This window comes from Manis javanica, chromosome 6 (assembly GCF_040802235.1).
Source record: "Manis javanica isolate MJ-LG chromosome 6, MJ_LKY, whole genome shotgun sequence".
NCBI classification, from domain to species: Eukaryota; Metazoa; Chordata; class Mammalia; order Pholidota; family Manidae; genus Manis; species Manis javanica.
This window is the reverse complement of record NC_133161.1, coordinates 11,678,599-11,702,582: the sequence shown is the minus strand read 5'-3', so window position 1 is coordinate 11,702,582 and position 23,984 is coordinate 11,678,599. Positions and strand designations below refer to the sequence as shown.

Sequence of the window (23,984 nt, the reverse complement as noted above, 5' to 3'; positions counted from 1 at the left end):
GAAATTGAGGCACAGGAGTGTTAAGTCACTTACTTGAAGTTATCTAACAGTAAAGAGTGGATACAGGATATACTCCAATTCTGATCACACTTTTTTGGTCTTCTCAGTAAAAGGTTAGCAAAGTTCAGCTGGGAGGTCCCTGATAGAAAGCGAAAGGGAGGGCAGTGATGGAAGTGAGGTGTGCACACCATCTGTGCGTCCTTCCAGGTGGGTGCTGACATATGTGGCTTTGCACTGGACTCCCCTGAGGAGCTCTGCAGGCGGTGGATGCAGCTGGGAGCATTTTATCCATATTCCAGGAATCACAATGGCCAAGGCTACAAGGTAAGTCTCTCAGGAGATATGATCAAGATAAATTTGGTTTACATTGGGACTGGATCTGTCTGCATCCTCACCCAGAAATCCATGGAGCTGACCTCCTGCCTGGTGTTCACTCGGGCTTATTTGTAACTGACCAGGGCCTGTGGTGCACCGTTAGAATGCCCTGCTGCCACAGACTCTGCTATTTCTACTGTTGCAGTCGAAGAAATGGTGGGTCTGCAAAGGTTTTTATCAAGCCTCTCTACACTTTATCTGCTTGCTCATTTGGAATGAAAATCAAATAAGGAAATAGTTCAAAATTATTTAAATGGCAGTCTCCTGAGCAATCCTAAAGTGTGACTGACAGGGGATGAGTTGCAAGGTGAACAGTGGCCACTTACTTGGTGAAATGATGTCCATTTGCTCAGGGACACAGTTTGCAGCCTAGGCCCAGGTCTTCCAGGCAGGAAACTCCTGGTTGTGCTGAATGGGGTGTGGAATTCTCCAGATGCTTCTGTTGCACGGCAAGATCACAGCTGCCACCTCTTGTTCTGTCCCAGGCCCAGGACCCTGCGTCCTTCGGAGCTGACTCTCTGCTGTTGAATTCCTCCAGGCACTACCTCACCATCCGCTATACTCTGTTACCTTACCTCTACACCCTCTTCTACCGTGCTCACAGCCGGGGGGACACGGTGGCCAGGCCCCTTCTGCATGAGTAAGTTCACCTAATCCAGTGGAATTTCATTAATGCAGCTGGGTCATGCTGACTGTACCAAAAAGCAGAGTGAAAATTGAAACAGTTCAGGCAGTTACTCTGATTGGCATACATATAAACATACACACTTCTTTTTAAAACTAGAACACTCAGTTGGTACTTGCCAGGCTATTGCTCCTAGGTACTATTCTGGAGAATATTACAGCATCACAGCCTGCTCCCCTTTCTGGGAGAGAGCTAGGCTAATAGTCATGGGACTTGTGGTCTGTTCTTTGGTCTGCCACCAACTAACTCTGTGTCTTAGATCACGCAAGTTCTTTCAACCTGAGTTCTTTTATTCTTCATTTAAAGCTTGAATATGATGGTCTCTTCTGTAATGTCCTGTGAACAGGCTCTAGGATCCAGTCTGTCATTTACACACAAATAAGACTATCATAGAGGATTTTCAGAATTCCAGAGTTTGAATTGCTAGGCAAAGAATATTTCTAACTGTTAGAGGATTGGCAAATAGAACTGCAGTCTGTAACCTGCTGAGCATACATCCTGGAATAGGAATTTCTGCCAACCTGCGGGGAGAGGAGGAGGGTACATGGGCTGCGGAAAGTGGTCCCATCTGCAGTAGGGGTGCAGAGGGGCCCCAGGCAGGCAGCCTGCATGTTTTGGACAGATCTGGGGGGAGAGTTGCCAGGAAGGACTGGCCCACCTCCCAGTGAGTGTCTCTCTGATCTCCAGGTTCTATAAGGACAACAGCACATGGGATGTGTACCGGCAGTTTTTGTGGGGGCCCGGCCTCCTCATCACTCCAGTTCTAAATGAGGCAAGTGTTCCCACATGCTGGTGGTCTCTGCTTCTATTCCTGCTGTGCTCCAAACTCTTCTCTCTGCCTGGAACCATTTATCTTCCCTTTGTTCCAAACCCATTTCCCACATGGTTTTGGAGTAGCCTTGAAGAGTGTGCGGGGGCTTGGGGGAAGTTCAGTATCTGTTACTACATATTGTTTTCCAGAGAAATCTTTTCTTCTTGACCCAACCAGTTCCCAACCTGTGCAGAAGCATCTACTAGTGGCTCTGGGCTTAGGAACAGTCCTCTTTATCATCAGATTCTCCTAGCAGGTTATTACTTGCTCCGAGCTGGAGAGACAGAATGCAGCAGTGACCCAGCACTCCTTGTGAAGGCAGGCCCATCAGGGTGTGGTTGACAGGTGCCTCTGCCACTTAGTACCGGTGGGGTCGGGGCACGTTCCTCAGCTGTAAAGGTGGGAAAACAGTAGTACCTGCACTGGGGACTGTTGGAAAGACCAAATAAGTCAGTCTGTGTAAAGCTGGAATTTTTACCACAACATGTATGTCAATATTATTATTATTATTGTTGGTACTCCTAATATGGTTCTATTTGGGATTTTTCTCTGGGTTGCCAAGTTATTGCTGCCATTATTCCTATTAAAGAAAAGCAGGAGAAATGCACGATTTGAAAACAGAGGGAGAGAAAAGCCATGTGTGCATTCTCAGTATATGGCTAAGAAGTTCCCAAGGGAAGGCTAAGAAATCCATTTTAGCCCCTTCAGAGGCTGGGCCATGAAGAACAACATTGTGTTTCGATTTCAGGGTGCCGAGAGGGTGACGGCTTATATACCTGACGCGGTCTGGTATGATTATGAGACGGTAAGTAGCTCTGACTTCTCTTGAACTCCTCAGGACCTCAGCTGCATAGACAGGATGCTTCTCTAGAGAGAGGAACATCTATCCATGCAACAAGGAGTGTTTCTGCAGTGTCCTCTGTAGTTTCATAGCAGAACCAATAAAGTGAGCCTCAGTCACATAACAGCAGTCATGATGAAATCAGAAAAAAAGACTTTCATATCCTTTATTCAGAAATAGGAGAAAGACTCAAGTAGAATAGCTCATCAGCAAATATTGGCAGCCCCAGTGGACAATTTCAGCTGGTCAGGGGGCAAATTACTTGTTTAGAACTATCAGTTCATGTAATATATGTCAAACAGCCTCAGCATGGCATAAATTTCCCTCCGTACTCCCAAATCATGACAAAACCTATTGTGCTTAGCTTTTTTCTTTCTCTCTCTGGATTGCCTAACTAGATGGAAATTCAGCTAGGTGGAAAACGGACAGAGCCGTAGAGAGCTTGGCGTACGAATGGGAGGTAGAGGAGAACACGCGGCTGTGCCAATGTGTTTGATTTGTCTGTGTGCATCAGGGCGGCCAAGTGAGATGGAGGAAGCAGGAAGTGGAGATGGAACTTCCTGGAGACAAAATTGGACTTCACCTTCGAGGAGGCTACATCTTCCCTACCCAACAGCCGGCCACGACCACCGCGGCTAGGTACAGCATGGCTGGGGGCTTCCCCGACAGGAGAGACACAGGCTGGCCGTCTCTGTTCCCATCTGTTGCCCCTGCAGAAAGACCTGAAGCATCATGTGAAGTGTGGGGAGCAGGAGACTGGTGTGTGAGTGTGTGGGGTGTGCACGCACATGCATGTGTGGTCATTAAACTGTCCCCACACTCCTGCGATTTAGAGCTGCATCCAGATAGATTTTGAAAGACCTTAATCACTCTCTTCTGTAACTCACTGAATTTCTCCTCAAAACACCCTGACCACTAGGCTGGTCAACCTTCCTGGTTTCCCCAGGACCATTCCAATTTTAACCAAAAGTCTCATGTCTTGGGAAACCTCTCAGTTCCAGGCAGATGGGGTTTGTTGGTCACCCTACCTGCTTTGGTCAGACCATCTGTCCATCGCACTATGCTCTTGATTCATTCATTCTCATTCCTAGGGAGTGGGGGGTCCACTTTCCATGTCCCTATAATTTCTATTTTCCATTCCTTTCCTCCCCGTGATCCATTTCTTTCTCAAGGTGCAAAACGGGGTTTCAAAATTTACTTCTTCTTCGCTTCAAATCTCCCACATATCACTGATTTCTCCTTTATGATTCTTTGATTCTGAAATTCTGGACTCCATCTATACTAAAGAGGTGTACATATATGCCTGTCTCTAAAAGTATGAGCTTATTTGATTTTACTAGCCTGGGAGTGTTTTGGAGGTTAGAAACCTGTCTTTTCTTTTGAATCTTCCTTCCTTCCTTCCTACCGTAATTTTTCAAATTGTAGACTTTTTATGATACTGATGGAAAAAACCTGTACTAATACCAGCTGGTTTCTTTTTCTCTGATTGTTCAGCTTCAGGCTGTCCTGCATACTGATACCCCAATTATCTTTCCAAAATGAAGATCTCCATATGTGACACCCCTGCTTGAAGTCTAGGCTATTTCATTAGGATGATGCTCAAGGCCAGTCAATCTGGTTCCAAGTTAACGGTTCTGTCACCTTAATACACACCTGTAGACCAGCCACACCATAATTTTTGCCATTCCCTAAACATACCCATCTATTTTGCTGCATTTAGGCTTCTGCACTTACTACCCTTTCCAACATCCTTTGCCTGGTGCATTCTTAGTGACCTTCCAAATTAATCTCAGATTTCATCTGCAGGAAATAGTCCCTACCTCTTCCAGCCAAGGGAGTACTGCCACTTCCAACTTTCTCGTCATTTTTTATGCTTTTTTGCTCTTCAGGTGATTTTTTTCCTTAACTCAATATTGGTAAGTATTTCAATCATAGTTATTTATACTCTGCATCTGAAAGTCTTACTATCTGTAGTCCTGCAGGGAATCTAAAGCTACTCTTAGTTGTTTTGCCAACCTTCTTTCAAGCTTGTATGTTTAGTAAGTATTTTGGTTTTCATGTGTAGTGATCTTAGGATCCAAATGCTGCTGTCATCTTGGGATCCTAGTAGCTGTCTCCAAGGAGCATGTATTGTAATTTATCTAGGATCATGTGCTTGAAGTGTTGTTCTGCACTCCTAAAGTATTTAACTTTTGTGTCACTCTTTATTTTCTGCTTTGTTTGGTGACTATGCTTAATCTTTCTTACAATGTTTAAGGTCATCAATGCACCTGTAATCTATTCATCTTTGTATCTTAAATATCCTAGCAACTGAGAGCTACTCAGTATATGTGTGTTAAATGAAAGCAGGTGATTTTGTTGAAAATGAAAGCTGACTTGCACGGACAAAGTGGAAGGCTGTCCTGTGGAAGAATACAATATGAACATGAGGTCAGGGAGGGACAGACAGGAGCAGGGAATCGGTAGGAATTCTGCAGGAGTGGTAAAATAGAGATTCCAAATGCAATTGCTCTTTCTTTCCCTCTCTTTGTCTATGTCCATCTATTTCAGCATCTTTTTGACCAGTGTTTTGTGATTCCTATCCTAAATTATAAAACAGATAGAGTATTTAAATTTCTTTCTAAATGAGCTAATAATAAATAATCAAATTAGGAAAATTGCCATTATATAGCTAGATTTATTGCTCTCTGAGTCAAAATGGTTCTTAGGCAGGGAAAATTATACATCCCTCCAAGTTAATGCTTCTCCTGTGCATATCATCTCTAAAATGATTAGGCTGAACCAATTGTTGTCTAAGATTTCCTTGTCTTCTAATAGTCTGTATTCTAAATAATAGTTGAATAGTGATTCTGGTGCTTAAATTCTTACCTCCTGCATAGATGTTTATTGCTAGTGTTTTGGGTATTTCTGCCTCCTGTGACATTACTAGTTCTAGAGAAAGATGTGCCTGTTAATTTTGTCCTTGTACTCGGAGAGAAGCAGATCCATCTGCTGCTGGTAACCTTTCCCATTTGAATCTGATGGAAACATTCCCAGCTCATTTGGCAAAATTCTTTTGAGTCCTAAGTCGTCTCTTACATCAATCTTGTCTTCCACAGTCGACAGAACCCTCTCGGTCTTATCATTGCCCTGGATGATAACAAAGAAGCAAAAGGCGAACTTTTCTGGGATGACGGGGAAACACAAGGTGTGTACTGTTAAGACAATGTTGCCATTTCCTGACCTGCGTCTTGGAGTTGCTCCTGGTGATCATTACGCTGTGGGAGAAATCTCACCAGGCACAGTAGCTTCAGTTGCTCCAGAGAAGAACTTTGGTTTTGGTTACTCTGTGCAGGGGTGGGGTAGATGGGCCACAGATGGAAGGAATATACATTCTACCGCTAGAATTCTCCCACTGGCCAGCATACATGTAGGCTCTCATTTTATTGTCAATGGGCACCTGAAAGATGTTTTCAAGACTGTTCCTGCCCTTCAGTGTAGGTATTTTCCCTCAGAATACTTCTGAACAAACGCTGATGATGTGAGAAACACCCATGCCAGTGGGACGTGCTTGTATCCGGCCATGTACGTTTTTCTAGCTCCAGTATACTGACAGCTCTTATGGCTTCAGCTCAAGAAATAGATGCAGTTGAGATATATGCCTTGGAAGCACTTGGCAGGGAACATTTTCAAGGTTAAGGTTGAAAGCAAGAGGGAAATCAGGTTTGCTCTGAACACTTTGTCTATAATCTTGTCAATCTCAAGATATAGCTTCAAAGACAACTGGGATGACACCTGTTCTTCTCTGGTGAGCAGGCCAGGGTCTGACTCATCTTTCTCTCACTTTCAGATACTGTGGCCAATAAAGTTTATCTCTTATGTGAGTTTTCTGTCTCCCAAGTGAGTAGAATATTTTTATGAATCTTAGGTGTGGGCTTTTGTCCGACCATTAGTTCACTTGTATTTGGCTATGTGTGTAATTATGTTTGTAGTTTCATGTGCATTAATGACTATAGGTGAACACATTTCAATTTATGAACTAAGTCCCAATAACTGAATTATTTATGTTAGTAAAAAGAGTCAGTGATATGGATGAATCAAAGCAATCTTTTTAAGTGCATTTAAAAAAAATGTCTGTGTCTCGCTCTGGCTCAGGAGAGTATTAAAATAAGTTAGTGCTCCTTGAGCATGCATTAGTAGAGAAAGTTAAAAGGCGTTCAGAGCAGTTTGGGGTATCTGGTCTAGGATGGATTATTTGAGTGATTTGAGAATCTGCATATTATAGGCAGACTTTTGTGCTTAATTGTTTTGCAGAACCGCTTGGATGTGAAGATTTTGCAATCAACCTACAAAGATCCCAATAATTTAGTATTTAAAGAGATTAAAATCCTTGGTACACAGGAACCCCACAGCATTACAGTGAAACACAATGGCGTCCCGAGTCAGATCTCTCCTAATGTCATTTATGATCCTAACCTACAGGTAAAAATCCACTTTGTCGAAGCTAGATAGAATTCTTTCTAGCTTATGGCATTCCTCCTTGCCAAGGTTGCCTGTGTTTCAGAAGGACCAGAGCATGCTCTGGGGCCTGGGGTGGGGGAATCAGAGGGTTAAGAGACAAAAAGTGAGGCATGAATGAGCCAGGCAGCTGCTGAGAAACGGGCCTAAGAGAATGGGCTTCTCGTTCCTAGGCCCTTATCTGCCCCTCAGTCTTCTCTTTCCTCCTACTGGGGCAGAAGACGAGCCAAGTTAAGAATGTGGGGAGCAGGGTTAGAGGAAGAGTGGGCCTGCCAGCTGCCGGCTGATGCTAGGAAGGGAAAAGGTGCAGGTGGGCTCTCCATTCATTACAATTCTGAAGTGCATTTTTTTCCCTGTTTTAAGGTACATAGACTCCCTCCAAAACACACACTTTTAAGAAATACTGGAAGTCAAAGGATTTGATGAGCCTAGCTAATGGCTACTTATTTGGCTAGATAATGAAAATAAAATAGTTTTCATTCACTGGAGTGAGGCCTCATGCTCTTGAACAGGTTTAATCAGTTCCTCTGTTCTCCTCCCATTCTGAGGAAGCTTTTCCCCAAATATTTCTTACTCAGGTACTCCAGGTGACCTGGGACTGGGCACCACTGGGTCCCATGGTTTGTGAGAGACCTTCTGAATTTGGAGAAAATAAGGAAATTTAGTCTTCTACCATAACGATACATTAGTGACATTTGACTTGTCTCTTACAACGTATACTGAGGATGCATACATTATAAAGTCAGGGATAAAGTATCATATGGTTGGTTATGTGTATGGCAAAGTGCAAGCCATCTGAAGGGTACATGTATGAAAACAAACTCAGTAAATGTTTGTTAAGTAAATTGCTGTAAGAACAAAGGAACTCTTATTTTTTATTACTGTTTCTTTTTTGTTGATTGAGGTATAGTTGGTACATAATATTATATTGGTTTCATATATACAACCAATGATTTGACAGTCTTCTACATTATTCAGTGCTTACCCCAACTAGAATAGTTTTGTCAGTCTGTCAACATATCACAGTATCATCGACCATAATATGCTCTACCTTCATCCCCATGACTACAGTTTGGGTGGTGGGGTGACACGGTTTATACACAGGAAACTACTGGGAAGGGGACAGGAACCCAAACTAGCATATAGGGAATGTCAGTTTATATTGTCCCTCACCTAATGTTCAAGCTTGATGGGGGAGTTGAGCGAAGTCCTTGGAGAAGTCAGAGTCAGCTCTCTTCCTGTAAACTCGGGGCGGTGTTCCTTGGGTTGTTGAAAGTCTGGTCTGATTTCTATTCCCTTTCCTAACAGAAGTCTCAGATCTTATAAGGCCTTTATCCCAAGGCTAAATTTCCTCATCACTTGCTCATTCCTACAGGTTGCCCTTATCACAGATATTAATCTTGTCCTGGGAGAAGCCTACACGGTGGAGTGGGGTCTGAAGATAAGGGATGCAGAAAAAATAGACTGCTATCCTGATGAGGATGGTGCTTCTGAACAAAACTGCAGAGCCCGTGGCTGTGCCTGGGAGGTAACAGTGCCAGTGCCCATTAAAGCCCTCTCAGCTTAGTCTGTAATCTCATGAGCATAGCACCAGTGACTGCGTCACTGCTTAAAATCCATGGAAGGGAAGGGCTTCCGGAGGAACCTGGGTTTTCATCTGGATGTAAAGAAAGCGTAGACACAAGAGCAGTGCCTTTTTTTTTTGCAAGGACACCAGGAATTTAAACTTATGTCACCATCGAAGGGCATATAAACAAAGAGTGCTGGTCTGGCGTTATCTCCCTGTGAGCTGCCTTTGCTAGCCCCTTTACACTTGGCGACCCCACGGCCACATGCTGAGCTGATTTCGACTTTACTTTTCAGGCGTCCAGTGTTCCTGGAGTCCCTTTTTGTTATTTCGTCAACGATCTGTACTCTGTCAGTGATGTTCAGTATGACTCGCATGGGGCCACAGCTGTCATCACCTCAAAGTCTTCCCTTTATGCTTTTCCCTCAACACCCGTGAACTCCCTGCAGCTGAAGGTGACCTACCATAAGAACACCATGCTGCAGTTTAAGGTATGTGTTCACCGCACATGTATCAAGTATTAACTGGGCACTCCTCAGTTCCATCATGTTTTGCTAGCCGAGTTTACAGAACCTGAAATTAAGTTTGCTCTTCTAAGTTAACCATGTTCTGATATACTAGGTCATTATCCTAGTTGCAAAAGAGAAGGACACCCCTGACGGATCAGTGGACCTACTCTAATTGTCATTTTGAAAAAGATGATTGTGTCTACTGTAAGGAAAATGATTGGGAGGACAAGAATGAGAAAGGAGAGACATGCTAGGAGGCTACCGTCCCATGTGAGGGAGTGAGCTTAGACCAGGCACAGGAAAGCGCAGGCAACAGCAGACACTGAGGAGGCAGGATTCCAGGGTCCGGTGATGACTGCAGTTAGGTGATGGGGAGCCGGAAGCATCAAGAAGGATTGCTTGTGTCTCTACGTGGATGATGGTGACAGTAACTAGGGACATAGAAAGGTTTGGTCTTGGGCAAAATGACATGACGAGCTCAACTTTGGACACTGAATATAGGATATCTGTGAAATAGCCATAAGAGTGTAGTGATTACTTTCCTTTTTATGATTTAACTACATGTAAGGACTAGGATGGCTATTCTTATGTCTGTTCCCCTACTACATTTAAAGTTTCTCAAAGACAGGAATTTGTTCTTACATCTTTGTGTCTCTGAAATCTGGTAGATATAGATAGTTAGCACTCAGATGTTTATTGAGAGAATAAATGAAAGACATTAGGCATTGCCTAGAATGTTCTTCACAATCTGATTACCTACCTGAACAATGAATTCTTTTATGTCTTCTAATACGGGGATGATGTTCTTTTATATTTCTGTCCTTACGATAGCATGGCTAAGTGGTAGGTACCTAGTGAGTCTGAAATAAATGAAGTGGCTTGGGGTTCTTACTTTACCTTCTGATCATATAGTACCTCTTTCCAAAATATTTGCTTCTTTCTGATACTGCTTTAATACTCTGTGCCTTTCCATTTATTTCTCTACTAGGAATGGCTTGATTTCCTTTCTAAGCCTGGTTAATGGCTGCAAAGCTTTTAAGACTCAGCCTGTATTTTTCCCATGAAACCATCTCAATCTCCCGGAAATACCATTAGGCGTTCCCTTCTCTGCACTCTCACAACACTTCTGTATAGCTCTGCATTTACACCTTTCATCACCCAGATTTTGTAGGTACGTCTCTTTCACCTCCCCATTAGCTTGTGAATTTCTTAAAAACAATAATCATGTCTTATTCAGTCTAGCATTTAGTATGGTGTCAGTATCAGGCTGGGAAACAATATGTCCTGTAGACAGAGAAATGTAGATTCAGACTCTTTGTGAAAGGCATCAAGGTTCTGGCCAAGAGTATAGGTTTCAAGAGTCTTATGCTTTCCCTAAATTTTTCCCTTCATCCTAGATTTATGATCCAAATAGCAATCGGTATGAAGTCCCAGTCCCTCTCAACACACCCGTGGTTCCATCCAGCACCTCTGAGAGTCAACTTTATGATGTCCTCATTAAGAGTAATCCATTTGGGATTGAAATTCGTCGGAAGAGTACAAACACTGTAATGTAAGTGCTCCTAGACTGATTTGGAGTTATGGTTACCTGTACATTCATTGCCTGGCTCATCGTCCTTGGAGATATCCTGGCTCAAAGCATCTCCAGATTCATGAATAAGTTTTTTCCTTTGGGTCCATTCTTTTGAGAAATTTTCAGTCCCCTGACAATAATTATTGAAGCAGTTGCATGTATTTAGGGAATTTATTCAACAAACGTTTATGGAAGGCTTTCTCTGTATTAGGTGGTAATAGAGATGAGGTCTCTCTTCTCATGATAGGGAAAAGAACAGGGTAATTCAAGAGTTATGGGGTGGTTACTGCTTTTGATACTGTGGTCAGAATAGGCTTCTTAGAGAAGGTAACATTTGAAACAGGACCTGGTGAGAAGGAAACACTGTGGGGAGATCTGGGGGGAGGGGCAGGACATTTCATACAGATGGAATAACAAGTGCACAGGCCCTGAAACAGGAGCAGATTTGTAATATTAAGGGGGGAAAATGTCCAGTGTGGTTGGAGCAACATAGAAAGTAAGGAGGTGGGTGGAGGGAGATGAAGCTGGGGCTTAGGTGGGCTTCAGATCAGGAATGGCCTTGCAGGCTTCATAAGATGTTTTAATGAGAAATCACTGAAGAGTTGTAAACAAAGGAGTGACACGAAGTGAGATACTTCTAAAAATGTCACTCTGGATGCTGTGTAGCACATGGACTGTCAGCAGCAAGAGCAGAAGCCAGGGCTGGTGTGCGCCCGCAGCAGCCGAGACCGTGAGAAGTGAGATCGGCATTCTAGAGGGAGACCTAGGAGGGGCAGTGATAGAGGGAAATAGAAGAATGAAGGCTGCCTCCTGTGCCTTTAACAAGGACATCTATGATGATTTCAGTCAGCTAGACTGTGATTTGTTTGGGAGGTTGACAGGGTCCTGGGTGGAGAGACGGTATCAAGAGTTCTGTTGTTCTTGAAAAGCCAGCTCCTTGAAGCCAAGAGGGTAGCCCGTTCCTTTTCTAACACACCCGTTTGTTGCAGCTGGGACTCTCAGCTCCTTGGCTTCACCTTCAATGACATGTTCATCCGCATCTCCACTCGCCTTCCCTCCCAGTACATCTATGGCTTTGGGGAGACTGAGCACACAGCGTTTCGGAGAGACTTGAACTGGCACACGTGGGGCATGTTTTCCCGAGACCAGCCACCAGGGGTAAGGGCAGAGCATTCGGGATTTGTGTCTCGGCTTCTCTCCACCCACTGTGTATGCTTCACGCTTCACCTTCCCACACTCATTCCGGATGGTCGTTCTGCATTTAGACAAGTGGGCCAATGCTCAGTCTCCTTTGCTGTCCAGGCATTTAGCTTATTTCATAGAGAAAACTAGACACACCTTATCATTTTGTGTTGAATTTCTTTCTCAGCTACAGTGTCTTTTAACCTCCTGCCGCTTCTCCCCCATGACTCTCCCAGTACAAGAAGAACTCCTATGGCGTCCACCCCTACTACATGGGCCTGGAGGAGGACGGCAGTGCCCACGGAGTGCTCCTGCTGAACAGCAATGCCATGGGTAAGACGGCGCCAGCATCTCCACTTAGTTTTGTGAACCAGTCATTCTTGAGTAACTGAGACTGTTTGACATAGCTGTCCCTGGAAGTCTGAAAACTCATTATCTTATAGACAGTTTCTTTTTTTTCCATTTAGCCTTTCCATTTATTTAAGTTCAGTAACATGTGGTAACAAGAATTAACTCTTATTTGCCAAAAGTAATGTAACAAGGGTTAGCAAAACCAAGCAAGTCCCTAATATCCCGGAGGTCAGTGAGTGGGAGTCATCTACATCATGTGAGTTAGTGGTGAAGCTGGGGGTGAGAGGGCTCGCTCTGAGGGCATGATACTGGCGCAGGGGTGGAAAATCAGGAGGGGGAGAAAGCATCACATAAAAATGGGTAGAATCTGACTAATAGTATTACATTGATGTCAGTTGCCTGGTGATGATGATGGGCGATGATTGTACAGGGCGTTATCATTGGGGGAAGAATACAAGAGAGCTCTCACTGCTATTTGGTAATTTCTTGTAAGTCTTAAACTATTCTAAAATGAAAGTTATAATAATTTAAAAAGAACAGAGTGACAAAACCTGTAATAAGATAATAAAGCAGCCCAAAGGGAAAACAGTCCAGGGGTGGGGCCCTATTGACTTTCACCTGACTTCTTTGATTCTGTGTAGGTACAGGGAAAATACGTGCTCTTAATACTCTACAGCAGGGAGGCATAGGAAAAGGGAGACAGTGTGAATTTCAGGGGTAATTTCTCACCTTGAGGGTTTCCAGCTTGATTAGTATTTTCCGATATTTTCAGATGTGACGTTCCAGCCCCTGCCTGCATTGACATACCGCACCATAGGAGGAATTCTGGACTTTTATGTGTTCTTGGGGCCAACTCCAGAGCTTGTCACTCAGCAGTACACAGAGGTAGGAGAGAATTCAATTGGTCATCAAATATTGACACAGTATAGCCTGAGTGCCAAATCCGCATTCACTAGGATAGCTCTCAGATGATAACTGGAATTGCTGGTCTTTCTGGGAGACAGGTAGATTATAAAATAAGGAGAAAAAATGTATCCTAATAACCATTAAATGTGTAGCCTTTCCAAGCACTGTGAAGTAGCAGAAATAGTAGTGGTACTAGTTGCCTTTGGCAATGGTGGTGGTAGGGGTGGTGGTAGGGGTGACAGCAATGTAGTGATGGAGGTAGTGGAGAGGTAATGGTGTTGCAGGTAGTGGTAAGGGTACTGTAGTAGTGGTTATGATGGCGGCAGTAGTGGAGTGATGGTGACGGTGATGGTGGTGGTAATGGAGATTGTGGTGGTGATGGTGGTAGTGATGGAGATGGTGGTAGTGATGGTGGTGGTGATGGTGGTAGTGATAGAGATCATGGTGGTGATAGTGGTGGTGGTGGCGGCGATGGAGACTGTGATGGGTGGTGGTGGTGGTGTAATGGTATTGTTGGTGGTGGGAGAGGTGATGGTGTTCACAGTGGTCATGACAGTTGTAGCTTCGAAGCAACCAACGTGTATATAACTTGATGTTACTGATCTATTATCTATGGATGTCAGAGTACTTTACATATAGTAACTCATCCAGTCCTCACAAACACTACGAAGCAAATATTATTATTATCCCCCAATATAGTAGTGAAGAATCTTAATACCCAAGAGGTCACTTAACTTTTGCCCATAGTTGCATAGCCAGCAGGGATTGGAGGCTGTGTGGTTACCTGGGCATTTTTCCCCTGGATTCTGTACTCTTCACAAGCTGGACTGCCTCTCAAATCAGTAAAATTAGATTTCCCAGAATTCCTAGGGGGTAGGTCAGGGCTGGCAGGAAGCTGTCTTCAGGTTATCCCAGGGACTTTGCATCCTCTTAGTTTCTTTCCGGATTTGAGTTTGTTGATAATCTAACTTGTGACTCTGGAAAAATATTCTTACTACTGTGTGTACAACTTCAATCCAGATTCTTCTTTTTAAAGACCAGTTTTTCTGTCTGTTTTCTAGTTGATTGGTCGGCCAGTGATGGTTCCTTACTGGGCCTTGGGGTTTCATCTGTGTCGCTATGGATACCAGAACGACTCTGAGATTGCCAGCTTGTACGAGGAGATGGTGGCTGCCCAGGTTCCCTATGTACGTTCTCCGTCTGTGGTGTTCTGGCTGTGGGACCTCATGACCAACATCAGTTGTTGGATTACTTTGATTTTTGTGGGGTTCTATAAAGTTACAAAGTGCTTTCTCATGCAATACCATGCTAAGCCTCATCCCAACCCAGTGATGTTATTAGGTGGGGTTATTCTTCCCATCTTGAAGAATCACAGCGATTTGCCAAAGGAAGAGGACACACGGTCAGTTCCAGAGTTCTTTCTGCTATATTATGCTTCTGTTTCTTTTATATGAATTCCAAATATTAGTCAAAAACATTCTTGATATCATAAGAATAAAGGTTGCCCAAAGAGTAGTTTTGCTTTGGGGTTTGCAGTAGGGTGCTCCCCTAGCTTTGAGCCAGTCCCCAGTCAGTGTAGGGATCTTGGGGGCTCTTCCCAGAGGAAATACAATTGGAAAAAAACGCTGTCCTTCCAGTGAGGAGAAGAGGAGTCCAATAATGATCCCATTAAGCCACTTACATGTTAATTTGTATTCTGCGTATTTTGCTATTAATGGAAAGTATAGCATGCAGTATTTCATTCTGAATAACAAAGCTGCATCTAATAAGCCCCCGACTGGACATTCCAAAGCAATCACAGTGCCGCTGTTGTTTTCTCTTGGGAGAAGGAACTACAATCACTACTTATAGTGGGTGTTTACAAAGCACTTGCTCATCTGCTGTTTCCATTTATCCTCACAACAGCCCTGTTGAATAATCATCTAATTTAAGGATGCTACTAAATAAGCTACTAAAAAACCTAAATGTTTTTTTTCTGTTTTGTGACTGAACATTCTAAAATTTCTCATAACCTAGTACCTAAACAAATGACAGAGCTGGGATTCGAGTCAAAAAGAAGCCCTCTGAAATCCACTCTCGGTTAGCGGAGGGTTGTGCCCGTCCAGAATCTAGATTTCACGAGCACCAGCCTCTCCGTTTCCTTGTGTGCTTCCCCAGGATGTGCAGTACTCAGACATCGACTACATGGAGCGGCAGCTGGACTTCACACTCAACCCCAGGTTTGCTGGATTTCCAGCTCTGATCACTCGCATGAAGGCAGACGGGCTGCGGGTCGTCCTCATTCTGGTTAGTGCCCATGTGGAGGGAGGGTTCCCACGTCTGGAACACTCCTCCATGTTTGGGAAGGTGGGTAGGCTGTGGTGGAAAAGGCTTTACGTTGTTTGCACTCATGTGACCAGCAGAGAAGCTGATATTTAATGAGTGTATTTCCCAGGATTCCCGGAAGCTCTACAGTGCGAGTGGAAGCTGGTACCTTCCCTTCTGAAGAGTTCTCCTTTCCGTCCCAAGTCGTTCCCTAGCTTTGATTTTCTCACCTGACCTGTGCTTTGATTGCAGGACCCAGCCATTTCTGGCAATGAAACAAAGCCCTATCCTGCATTCACTCGGGGTGTGGAGGATGACGTCTTCATCAAAGACCCAAATGGGGGAGGCATTGTCTGGGGAAAGGTATGGTTGGAGCAGTGACTCGCTCATCTCCACCTGGGGGTGGGGACCTGTTAGGCATGTAGGTTTCTTTTGGTCTTTTCCACTTGGGCTTTGAGGTTAGAAGTTCTTGTTTTCTTAATCAGTAGTTGTCAACACAGGACGTTTTAAGGAATGTTACGTGCATCATGCAATCCACTTTTCTCTAGATCGATGCTACATGAAAACCGAAATGTTATCACCCCTAACACCAGGTTTATAGTTTCTTAGGAAATACTATGTAAGAGAAATTATCTAGGGCTTCACTTTTGAACGTTTTTCTCTCCACAGGTCTGGCCCGATTTTCCTAATGTCATTATAAATGCATCTCTAGACTGGGAAAGTCAAGTGGAGGTAAAGGGCCCTTTCTGGATGTTGGGTAAGGTCAGGGTTGCCACGAAGGTGCAGCCGTACTCAGGACTGGACATCCCCATGTGGTGGGCATGGGCGTGGTGAGGAAATACATCGAGGAACATGTCCTGTGGGTCCATCTCTGTGCCCCTTACTTTACATGTAGTATTTTAACTCCCATTTGGAAGGTAGGTATTATTGTTATCCTCAGCATAACTAGGATTCATAGAGCTTGAATTACTTGTCCATGTTTTAGGTAACAGGGTGGTGGTTTCAAGTCCAAGGCTGTCATAGTCCAAAAGCCCTTGACATTTCCACCCCTGAGAAATAATATGTTTTCCCTGAATTCATGTATTTGTTGTTGCCTCTGTTAGTGGTGCCTTGAGTATCTCATTTAACAGAGTCTCCAGCCACTGCCTTTGGTTATTGGATCTTCTTCTCTGTGCCTCTGATCTTCACGCACAGGCTTCTCCCTCCTGGCTCTTGCAGTTCTCTCCCATCCTGCCTTGGGTCTCTCACCTTTGCTTTTACCTCCCAGTTTCCAGCCTTATGTTAAAACTTACCCTCTTCTCGGAACAAGCTCTTATTTGTAATGGCTCTCAGATAAAATTCCAGGGAGAGGACCCAGTGTTCCCCTCTCCCTGTTGCTTCTCACAAAAGCTCACTTTCAGTCTGGTGGTCCAGGGAACCCACGTGGACACAGAAATCTGCCAGGCCAGAGATGTTCAGGGTCATGGACTCCTGGACTTGTATTTATTTGGGTTTTTTTTTTTAGTATTTTTTCCCAGCTTAATTAAAGTACAATTGTCAAATAAAATTGTATATATTTAAAGTATACAATGTGATTGGATATACATAAATATTGTGAAATGATTACCACTATCAGGCTAATTAATACATCCATCACCTCACACGCTTACCACTTGTGTGTGGTGTGGGGGGCATGGTGAGAATCCTTAAGATACGCTCTTTTAGCAACTCTTAAGTATACAATTCACTATTATTAGCTACAGTCACCATGCTGTACATAGATCTCCAGAATGTATTCACCTAACAAATGAAGCTTATACCCTTTTACCAGCATTTCCCCATTTTCCTCACCCCACTGCCCCCTGCTAACCGCCACTCCACTGTCTGTTTCTATGAACTCAACTCTTTTTAGATTCCATGTATAAGTGAGATCATACATATTTGTCTTTCTCTGCCTGGCTTATTTCACTTAGCATAATACCCTCTAGTTTCATCCATGTTGTCACAAATGGCAGGATTTCCTTCTTTCTCATGGCTGAGTGATACTCACTGTGTGTAGTATATGCCGCCCTGTCTTTATCCATTCATCTGTTGGTGGAAACTTAGGTTGTTTCCACATCTTGGCTACTGTGAATTATGCTGCAGTGAACATGGGAGTGCAGATCTCTCTTCCAGACAGGATTCAATTTACTTCAGGATATAAATACCCAGAAATGGGATTCCTGGGTTATATGGTGACTCTACTTTAAATTTTTTGGGAAACCTCCATACTATTTTCCATAATGGCTGTACCAGCTGATATTCCCACCAACAGTGTACAGGGGGTCTTTTTTCTCCACATCCTCACCAATACTTGTTATCTCTTGTCTTTTTGATAAAAGCCATCCTAACCGGTGTGAGATGATTATCTCATTGTGACTTTGATTGGCATTTCTCTGATGGTTAGTAATGCTAAGCATCTACCTGTTGGCCTTTGTTTGTGTTTGGAAAATGTCTAGTCAGGTCCTTTGTCCATTTTTTAATCAGTTTGAGTTCTTTGCTATGTGTTGAGTTACGTGTTTTTGGATATTCACCTTATATATTTTAGATATTAACCCTTTATCAGATAAATGGTTTGCAAATATTTTCTCCCATTCTATAACTTGCCTTTTTATTTTGTTGGTTGTTTCCTAAAAATCAAGCTTTTTAGTTTGATACAGTCCCACTTGTTTATTTTTCCCACTTGTTTTTGTTGCTTGTGCTTTTGGTATCATATCCAAAAAATCATTTGCAAGATTAATGGCAAGGAGCTTTTCCCTTATGTTTTCTACTAGGATTTTTGTGGTTGAAGGTCTTACATTTAAGTATTTGATTCATTTTGATATTGTTTTTGTGAGTGGTATAAAACAGGGGTCCAGTTTTATTCTTTCACATGTGGGTATCCAGTTTTTTTCAGCACCATTTATTGAAGAGACTAACATGTTCTTGGTGCCCTTATTAAAGATTAATTGATCGTGTATGTGTGGATTTATTGCTGGGATTTCTTTTTCATTGGTCTATGTATCTGTTTTTATGCCAGTACTCTAACTTTTAAATCATTGTGCTGTGAAAGGTGGTGGTGTGTGGAGGGGTCACATCAGCAATCAAGAGGTTGGCTGCCACTATGTGAGCCCTGCAGTTTATCAGCCATTAGGAGCAACACCGCCACCGTGCGGGCATTTGGAAATCTGTGGGACAGTTTTGGTTATCACAAGGGGACACCAAATGGCATTTAGTGTGCAGGGACCAAGGAAGACCTTAGTTCTGATTGCAAAGGGTTTCCCACCAAGAATTCTCTTGCCCCAAATGCCAACTGTGCCCCTGATTAGAAGCGCTTCTTTAGGGTATCATAATATCTAGTAGGTAGCACCTAAGACATGCTCAATACATGGAATATAACTATATTAGTAAGAACCAGTTGATGAAGCTGGTGGGATGAAGCTAGTGATATGTAGGTCTGGCCTGGCTGAGGGAGTTTTTAAATCAAACAGAACACAGCAGGAAGCCTATAAAAAAGATTTCTGAGTCTGAAACTCAGAGGTTTAATTCAGTAAGTCTGGGATAGGATATAGGAATTGCATTTTGGTGGTACACGATGGACTGGGATAAGTGGTCCTTACATGCACACATGCAGGTGGTACCTCACACTGAGGAGCAGGGAAAGTGAGGCAGAGGCAATAAGGCAAGAGCTGAATACAGACAGGAGTGAGGCAGAGCCGGCACCCTGGGGAATGGCAGAGCATCTTTTATTTCATGGATAATCAGAGCACATTTCAGTAAGATGAATAAGTCAAAGTTGGTCAAATTTCTCACTTGCCTCGCATATAGGATTCAGTTACGACTCAGACACGGCAGGAACTGACTGTTTATTCTAATCCTGTCTCCCTCCTCTCCCTGACTGAGCCGGAGCTCTCTGCTTCTGATGAAAGGCTCTCTTCTTCTAGTTCCGTGTTTCTACCTCTATTGTCCTAACAAAAAGACTCCCTGGCATGCCTCCCTTTCACGAGAATCTCAGTGATGGCATCCACTGCCCTCTCCGGGCTCTGCTCCAGTTCCCTGCATTCTGATCCATTTCTGTTTTCTTCTTTGTGCTCATTTTGCCTTTCATCTGGACATATGCGTTCCTACTTGCCTTCTGTCTATTGTGCGTAAGAACTGGAAGTTCCCTAGACCAAGTTCTCTTCCTGTTGTTCTGCCCTGCCCCTGCCACCAGCATTACTTAGCCCTTTACTCCTGGAAGGCACTGATGACATAGAGGTGCCTGCTTACTGAGGCACACAAAGGACCGCAAAGTTCCACAGCAAGCAGCATGGGCTGTATAGAAATTTTTGAGTATTTGCTGCTGCTAAGTGGTGTGAATTCACAATCACGCACTGAGAATTTCGGTCAGTTTCTAAGCTGGGGGGGAATATAAAGACTAACCAGAATATAAAACACAGCCCTTGTTCTCAAAAAGTTTACAGTACAGTTAAGCTCTGATTCTACTTTCCAGGTCAAAATAAAGAAATATCTTTTATTATTTGAGGCAGAAAGAGAGGAAGAGAGTTGAAATTCCTCTTTAAGTCCTCCCAATTGACTTGACGTCTAACTGTAGTTTTCAAGTCATTCTGATACTATAGAAAACACAGTTGCATCCTAGTTAGACAGTCTAATATAATAAAATGCAGCCCTACCTCTCTCCTCCTTTCCCCAGTGGGAATGAGACAGGTGATCCCCTGGCTGTTTCTTTCCTGTCTGTTGACTGCATCACCCAACTGATGACGTCAGTCCTTTCAGGCTGCAGCCTCCCCTGGCTCATGCTTTGTCTTTGAGGAGTGCTTAGGGAATTGCAGGACAGATGTTGAAGTCTGGGCATCTAATACATGAGATAGTGACGTTAGGGTGTTGATTGCTACCTTTCATGTTGATAAAATTGGAAAACAGTCCATGGATGCTTTCCAAATGCTAAGAAGTCGTCTGATTTGTGCTAGTATCTCTTGTGTGCTCATTGCATTTTGAATAAGCCAAGAAAGAGTATTACTTAGGCTCTGTTTGGATTGTCTGTCACCAAGTAGGCCAGGGTTTTGCATGCCTAGAAATGCCAGGAAATGCCTGTTTGCTGGTTAATAGGTTTGTTTGGAACAAATAAATTATATTTGATTTTTACAGCAATACCGAGCTTATGTGGCCTTCCCAGACTTTTTCCGTAATTCAACTGCCACATGGTGGAAGAGGGAGTTGAAGGAACTATACACCAATCCACGAAATCCAGAGAAGAGCTTGAAGTTCGATGGCATATGGATTGTAAGTGTGGGTGTGTCTGTGTGTACATGGATAGGTGTGCAATTTCTCCAGTCAGGAATGCAACATCTCTGATATTCCTCACACCTTGTACCTTGCTTGAAGTTTCTGCAATAAAACTTCCAAGGTGATTACTAGGGATTCCTTGGAGTTGAGTTTTGCCTCACACCTTGAGGGAGAATTTTATAAAACTGTCTAGTCAGTCATTCTGTAGGGTTTAATTGATCTGTCTCGTCAGTTCTCAACTGGATTGGATGAGTCCCCATGGCCAATCTCTGTGGGGTTGCTGGGTGGCAAATGATTCATTCACAACTTCCTTGTCTTTGAATTGACAGGATGTAGTTATTTTTAAAAGTCAGATGAATCTGTGTTTTCATTTCTAGGATATGAATGAACCAGCGAGCTTTGTGAATGGGGCAGTTCCTCCAGGCTGCAGGAGTTCCTTTCTGAATCACCCTCCCTATATGCCGCGTAAGTATCCTTGGCCCTGTCTGCTGGCCAGACCAGGGCCTCGAGGAGTGAGCCTGCACAAGCCCAGTCGCCAGGGGCTTAGCCTGACTGCTCAGGGCATGTCCTCAATGCTGCTGTGGTTTTGGGGGAGCCAGAGACAAACGCTCTTTAAGCGCTTGACCCAGTTGGGTGTACGCAAGTTACTGGCAACAGTGGGTGAATTTCTCAAATAGGTTCAGAAAACACTTAACAGTGATAATGTCTCCAAAAGCTTCTACAGCTAAGTTTCTAACTTCTTCAGGCTTATGTAAATTCCACCCCCCAGGTATTTGTGGTGCCACCAGAAGGGGGACAGTAGTGGCTTACCATATCATGGGGTCGATAGACTTTGGCATTATATTTTTGTTCATATCTAAGCTCCAGAAATTATACTCTCTGTGAATTGTGTGACCTTCAACAGATTAATTGATGTTTCCAAATCTCAGTTTTTTTAACTGTAAAAAGGGGATAATGATATCTTCTTTATAGAGTTATGATAAGAATTACATGAAATCATCTGCATGTTAAAAGCCTAGATTGGAGCCTGTCACATAGTGGTTGACAGCTGTGTGTTCCTGCCCAGCCCCTGCCTCCCCCTGGAGAACCCTCCTGAGTACTTGCTGTTGGAAACACCTGGGGATGTCATTGCGGCTCAAAGCTGTGCACCATTCCATACCCTTGGGAAGGAGAGGGACCCCTGCAGGGGTCAAGTTCATCTTAAAATTCAGAGTCTAAACCCTTGAGAAGGGTCAGGGAGCCACAGGATCAGGGCTGACCTTCACATCCCTAGATCTTTCTCTTCAGATTTGGAGTCCAGGGACAGGGGCCTGAGCAGCAAGACCCTGTGCATGGAGAGTCAGCAGGTCCTGCCAGACGGCTCCCTGGTGCGGCACTACGACGTGCACAACCTGTACGGCTGGTCCCAGACCAGACCCACATACGAGTGAGTTGCCATTTCCCTTCTCCAGTTGGCACAACTGGCAGGGAAAGCCAGTGACTGATGAGGCCACCCTCCTTTTCCTTACACTCCCTTTGTAAGGGTTAAGAAGATTTTAATTACCATTATGTCATAATTCTCATTTATTAAATAAACACTCATAGTACGGAGCCCGGCCCTGCACTCACAGTCAGGGATACAGATTTAAAGAAGGCAAGGTTCTGCCAGTGAGAGACCAGTCATCCTCATCGGCAAGACCCACAGGGAGACGTGGGCAATTATCAACGGTGCTACCGAGGCTATAATAACCAACTATAAGAGGCACAGGGAACCGAGAGGACCAGATATCTCTCTTTCGTTATTTCAAAAGTAGCTCATTTCTGTTGGGATTTTTTTTTGGGGGGTGAGGGGGTCATTCTTGTCGGATAGCCAACCGATGTCCTACTGAATCAGCACTGTCCCATTTTGTGAGCTCAGTCAATGAGTAGGAATTACCCTGAGGAACGCCATATGGAGGGATTTACCTTCTTCCTCTCCAAATTCATAGCACTAAGTATGGAGTAAATAGTAAAATTTAGGGATTATTCATTGTTTTTAGGTGCTCTAGTAAGTTTAGCACATGGTGAAGTTCTTATAAAACATTATGAAACATTACATTAAGGCACAACTCTTATTATCTGCATCATCTGGAGTCAGTGGGGACCTCATTATGGAGGAAACAGTCTGTGACCACACACTAGACTTAGCAGCTCTGTGGCCTCTCCTCCTGTGACCTGCCCTCCATCACCTCCTTGTTCCCCCCAACCAGAGCTGTGCAGGAGGTGACAGGCCAGCGAGGGATCGTCATCACACGCTCCACGTTCCCCTCTTCTGGCCGCTGGGCTGGACACTGGCTGGGAGACAATACGGCCGCCTGGGACCAGCTTAAGAAATCCGTCATCGGTGTGCGGGCTTAGCCCAGGGCCCTCTGCTGGCGGGGAGGGGAGGCGGGATTCTCCCAGGAGGAAGGAGGAGGGGCTGGCGAGTGTCCCGTCTGACGCAGCTGTGGTTTCCACTGCAGGCATGATGGAGTTCAGCCTCTTTGGCATATCCTATGTAAGTGTCTTTCGGATCACTCTTAATCCTGAAGCAGATGGTGACATCTTTCAGAAATCATTAACAGACTCATTTTATTGTTTCAGACGGGAGCAGATATTTGTGGGTTCTTTCAAGATGCTGAATATGAGATGTGTGCTCGCTGGATGCAACTGGGGGCCTTTTACCCCTTCTCAAGGAACCACAACACCATCGGGACTAGGGTAGGACATTAGCTGGTAGTTTGGAGCTACAGCTAATCACTCTGTATTCCCTAGGGACATTTTCAAAACCATTAAACCCTCATGTTTAAAAAATTTTTTATACACTTACATATTGTAAAATGATTACCATAGTAGAGTTAGTTAATACCCCCATCACCTCACATAAATATCATTTGTTTTCATGATGAGAACATAAATATTTACTCTCTTAGCAACTTTCAAGTACGTAATACAGTACTGTTAACTATAGTCACCATGCTGTACATTAGATCCCCAGGATATATTTATCTTGTAACAGGAAGTTTGTACCCTTTGTCAACATCTCCCCATTTTTTTCCATTCTCCCAGCCCCTGATAACTACCATTCTACTCTGTTCCGCTG

The 23,984-nt window shown here is 43.8% G+C and overlaps 1 protein-coding gene across 1 annotated transcript in view; it reads left to right on the top strand.

Annotated features, from left to right (window-relative positions):
- LOC108399287 (maltase-glucoamylase) overlaps window positions 1-23,984 on the top strand; it is a 179,190-nt gene that overhangs the window by 38,813 nt on the left and 116,393 nt on the right. Inside the window, exons 17-40 of the mRNA XM_073239855.1 lie at window positions 208-324; window positions 861-1,015; window positions 1,748-1,832; window positions 2,620-2,676; window positions 3,227-3,351; window positions 5,811-5,899; window positions 6,542-6,591; window positions 7,006-7,173; window positions 8,585-8,737; window positions 9,073-9,267; window positions 10,683-10,837; window positions 11,848-12,016; window positions 12,277-12,373; window positions 13,164-13,276; window positions 14,359-14,484; window positions 15,455-15,583; window positions 15,854-15,964; window positions 16,271-16,333; window positions 20,747-20,881; window positions 21,262-21,349; window positions 22,172-22,310; window positions 23,113-23,246; window positions 23,365-23,399; window positions 23,486-23,602. Coding sequence (XP_073095956.1) covers window positions 208-324; window positions 861-1,015; window positions 1,748-1,832; window positions 2,620-2,676; window positions 3,227-3,351; window positions 5,811-5,899; window positions 6,542-6,591; window positions 7,006-7,173; window positions 8,585-8,737; window positions 9,073-9,267; window positions 10,683-10,837; window positions 11,848-12,016; window positions 12,277-12,373; window positions 13,164-13,276; window positions 14,359-14,484; window positions 15,455-15,583; window positions 15,854-15,964; window positions 16,271-16,333; window positions 20,747-20,881; window positions 21,262-21,349; window positions 22,172-22,310; window positions 23,113-23,246; window positions 23,365-23,399; window positions 23,486-23,602 — 2,805 coding nt within the window. The remainder of the gene's footprint in view (window positions 1-207; window positions 325-860; window positions 1,016-1,747; window positions 1,833-2,619; window positions 2,677-3,226; window positions 3,352-5,810; window positions 5,900-6,541; window positions 6,592-7,005; window positions 7,174-8,584; window positions 8,738-9,072; window positions 9,268-10,682; window positions 10,838-11,847; window positions 12,017-12,276; window positions 12,374-13,163; window positions 13,277-14,358; window positions 14,485-15,454; window positions 15,584-15,853; window positions 15,965-16,270; window positions 16,334-20,746; window positions 20,882-21,261; window positions 21,350-22,171; window positions 22,311-23,112; window positions 23,247-23,364; window positions 23,400-23,485; window positions 23,603-23,984) is intronic.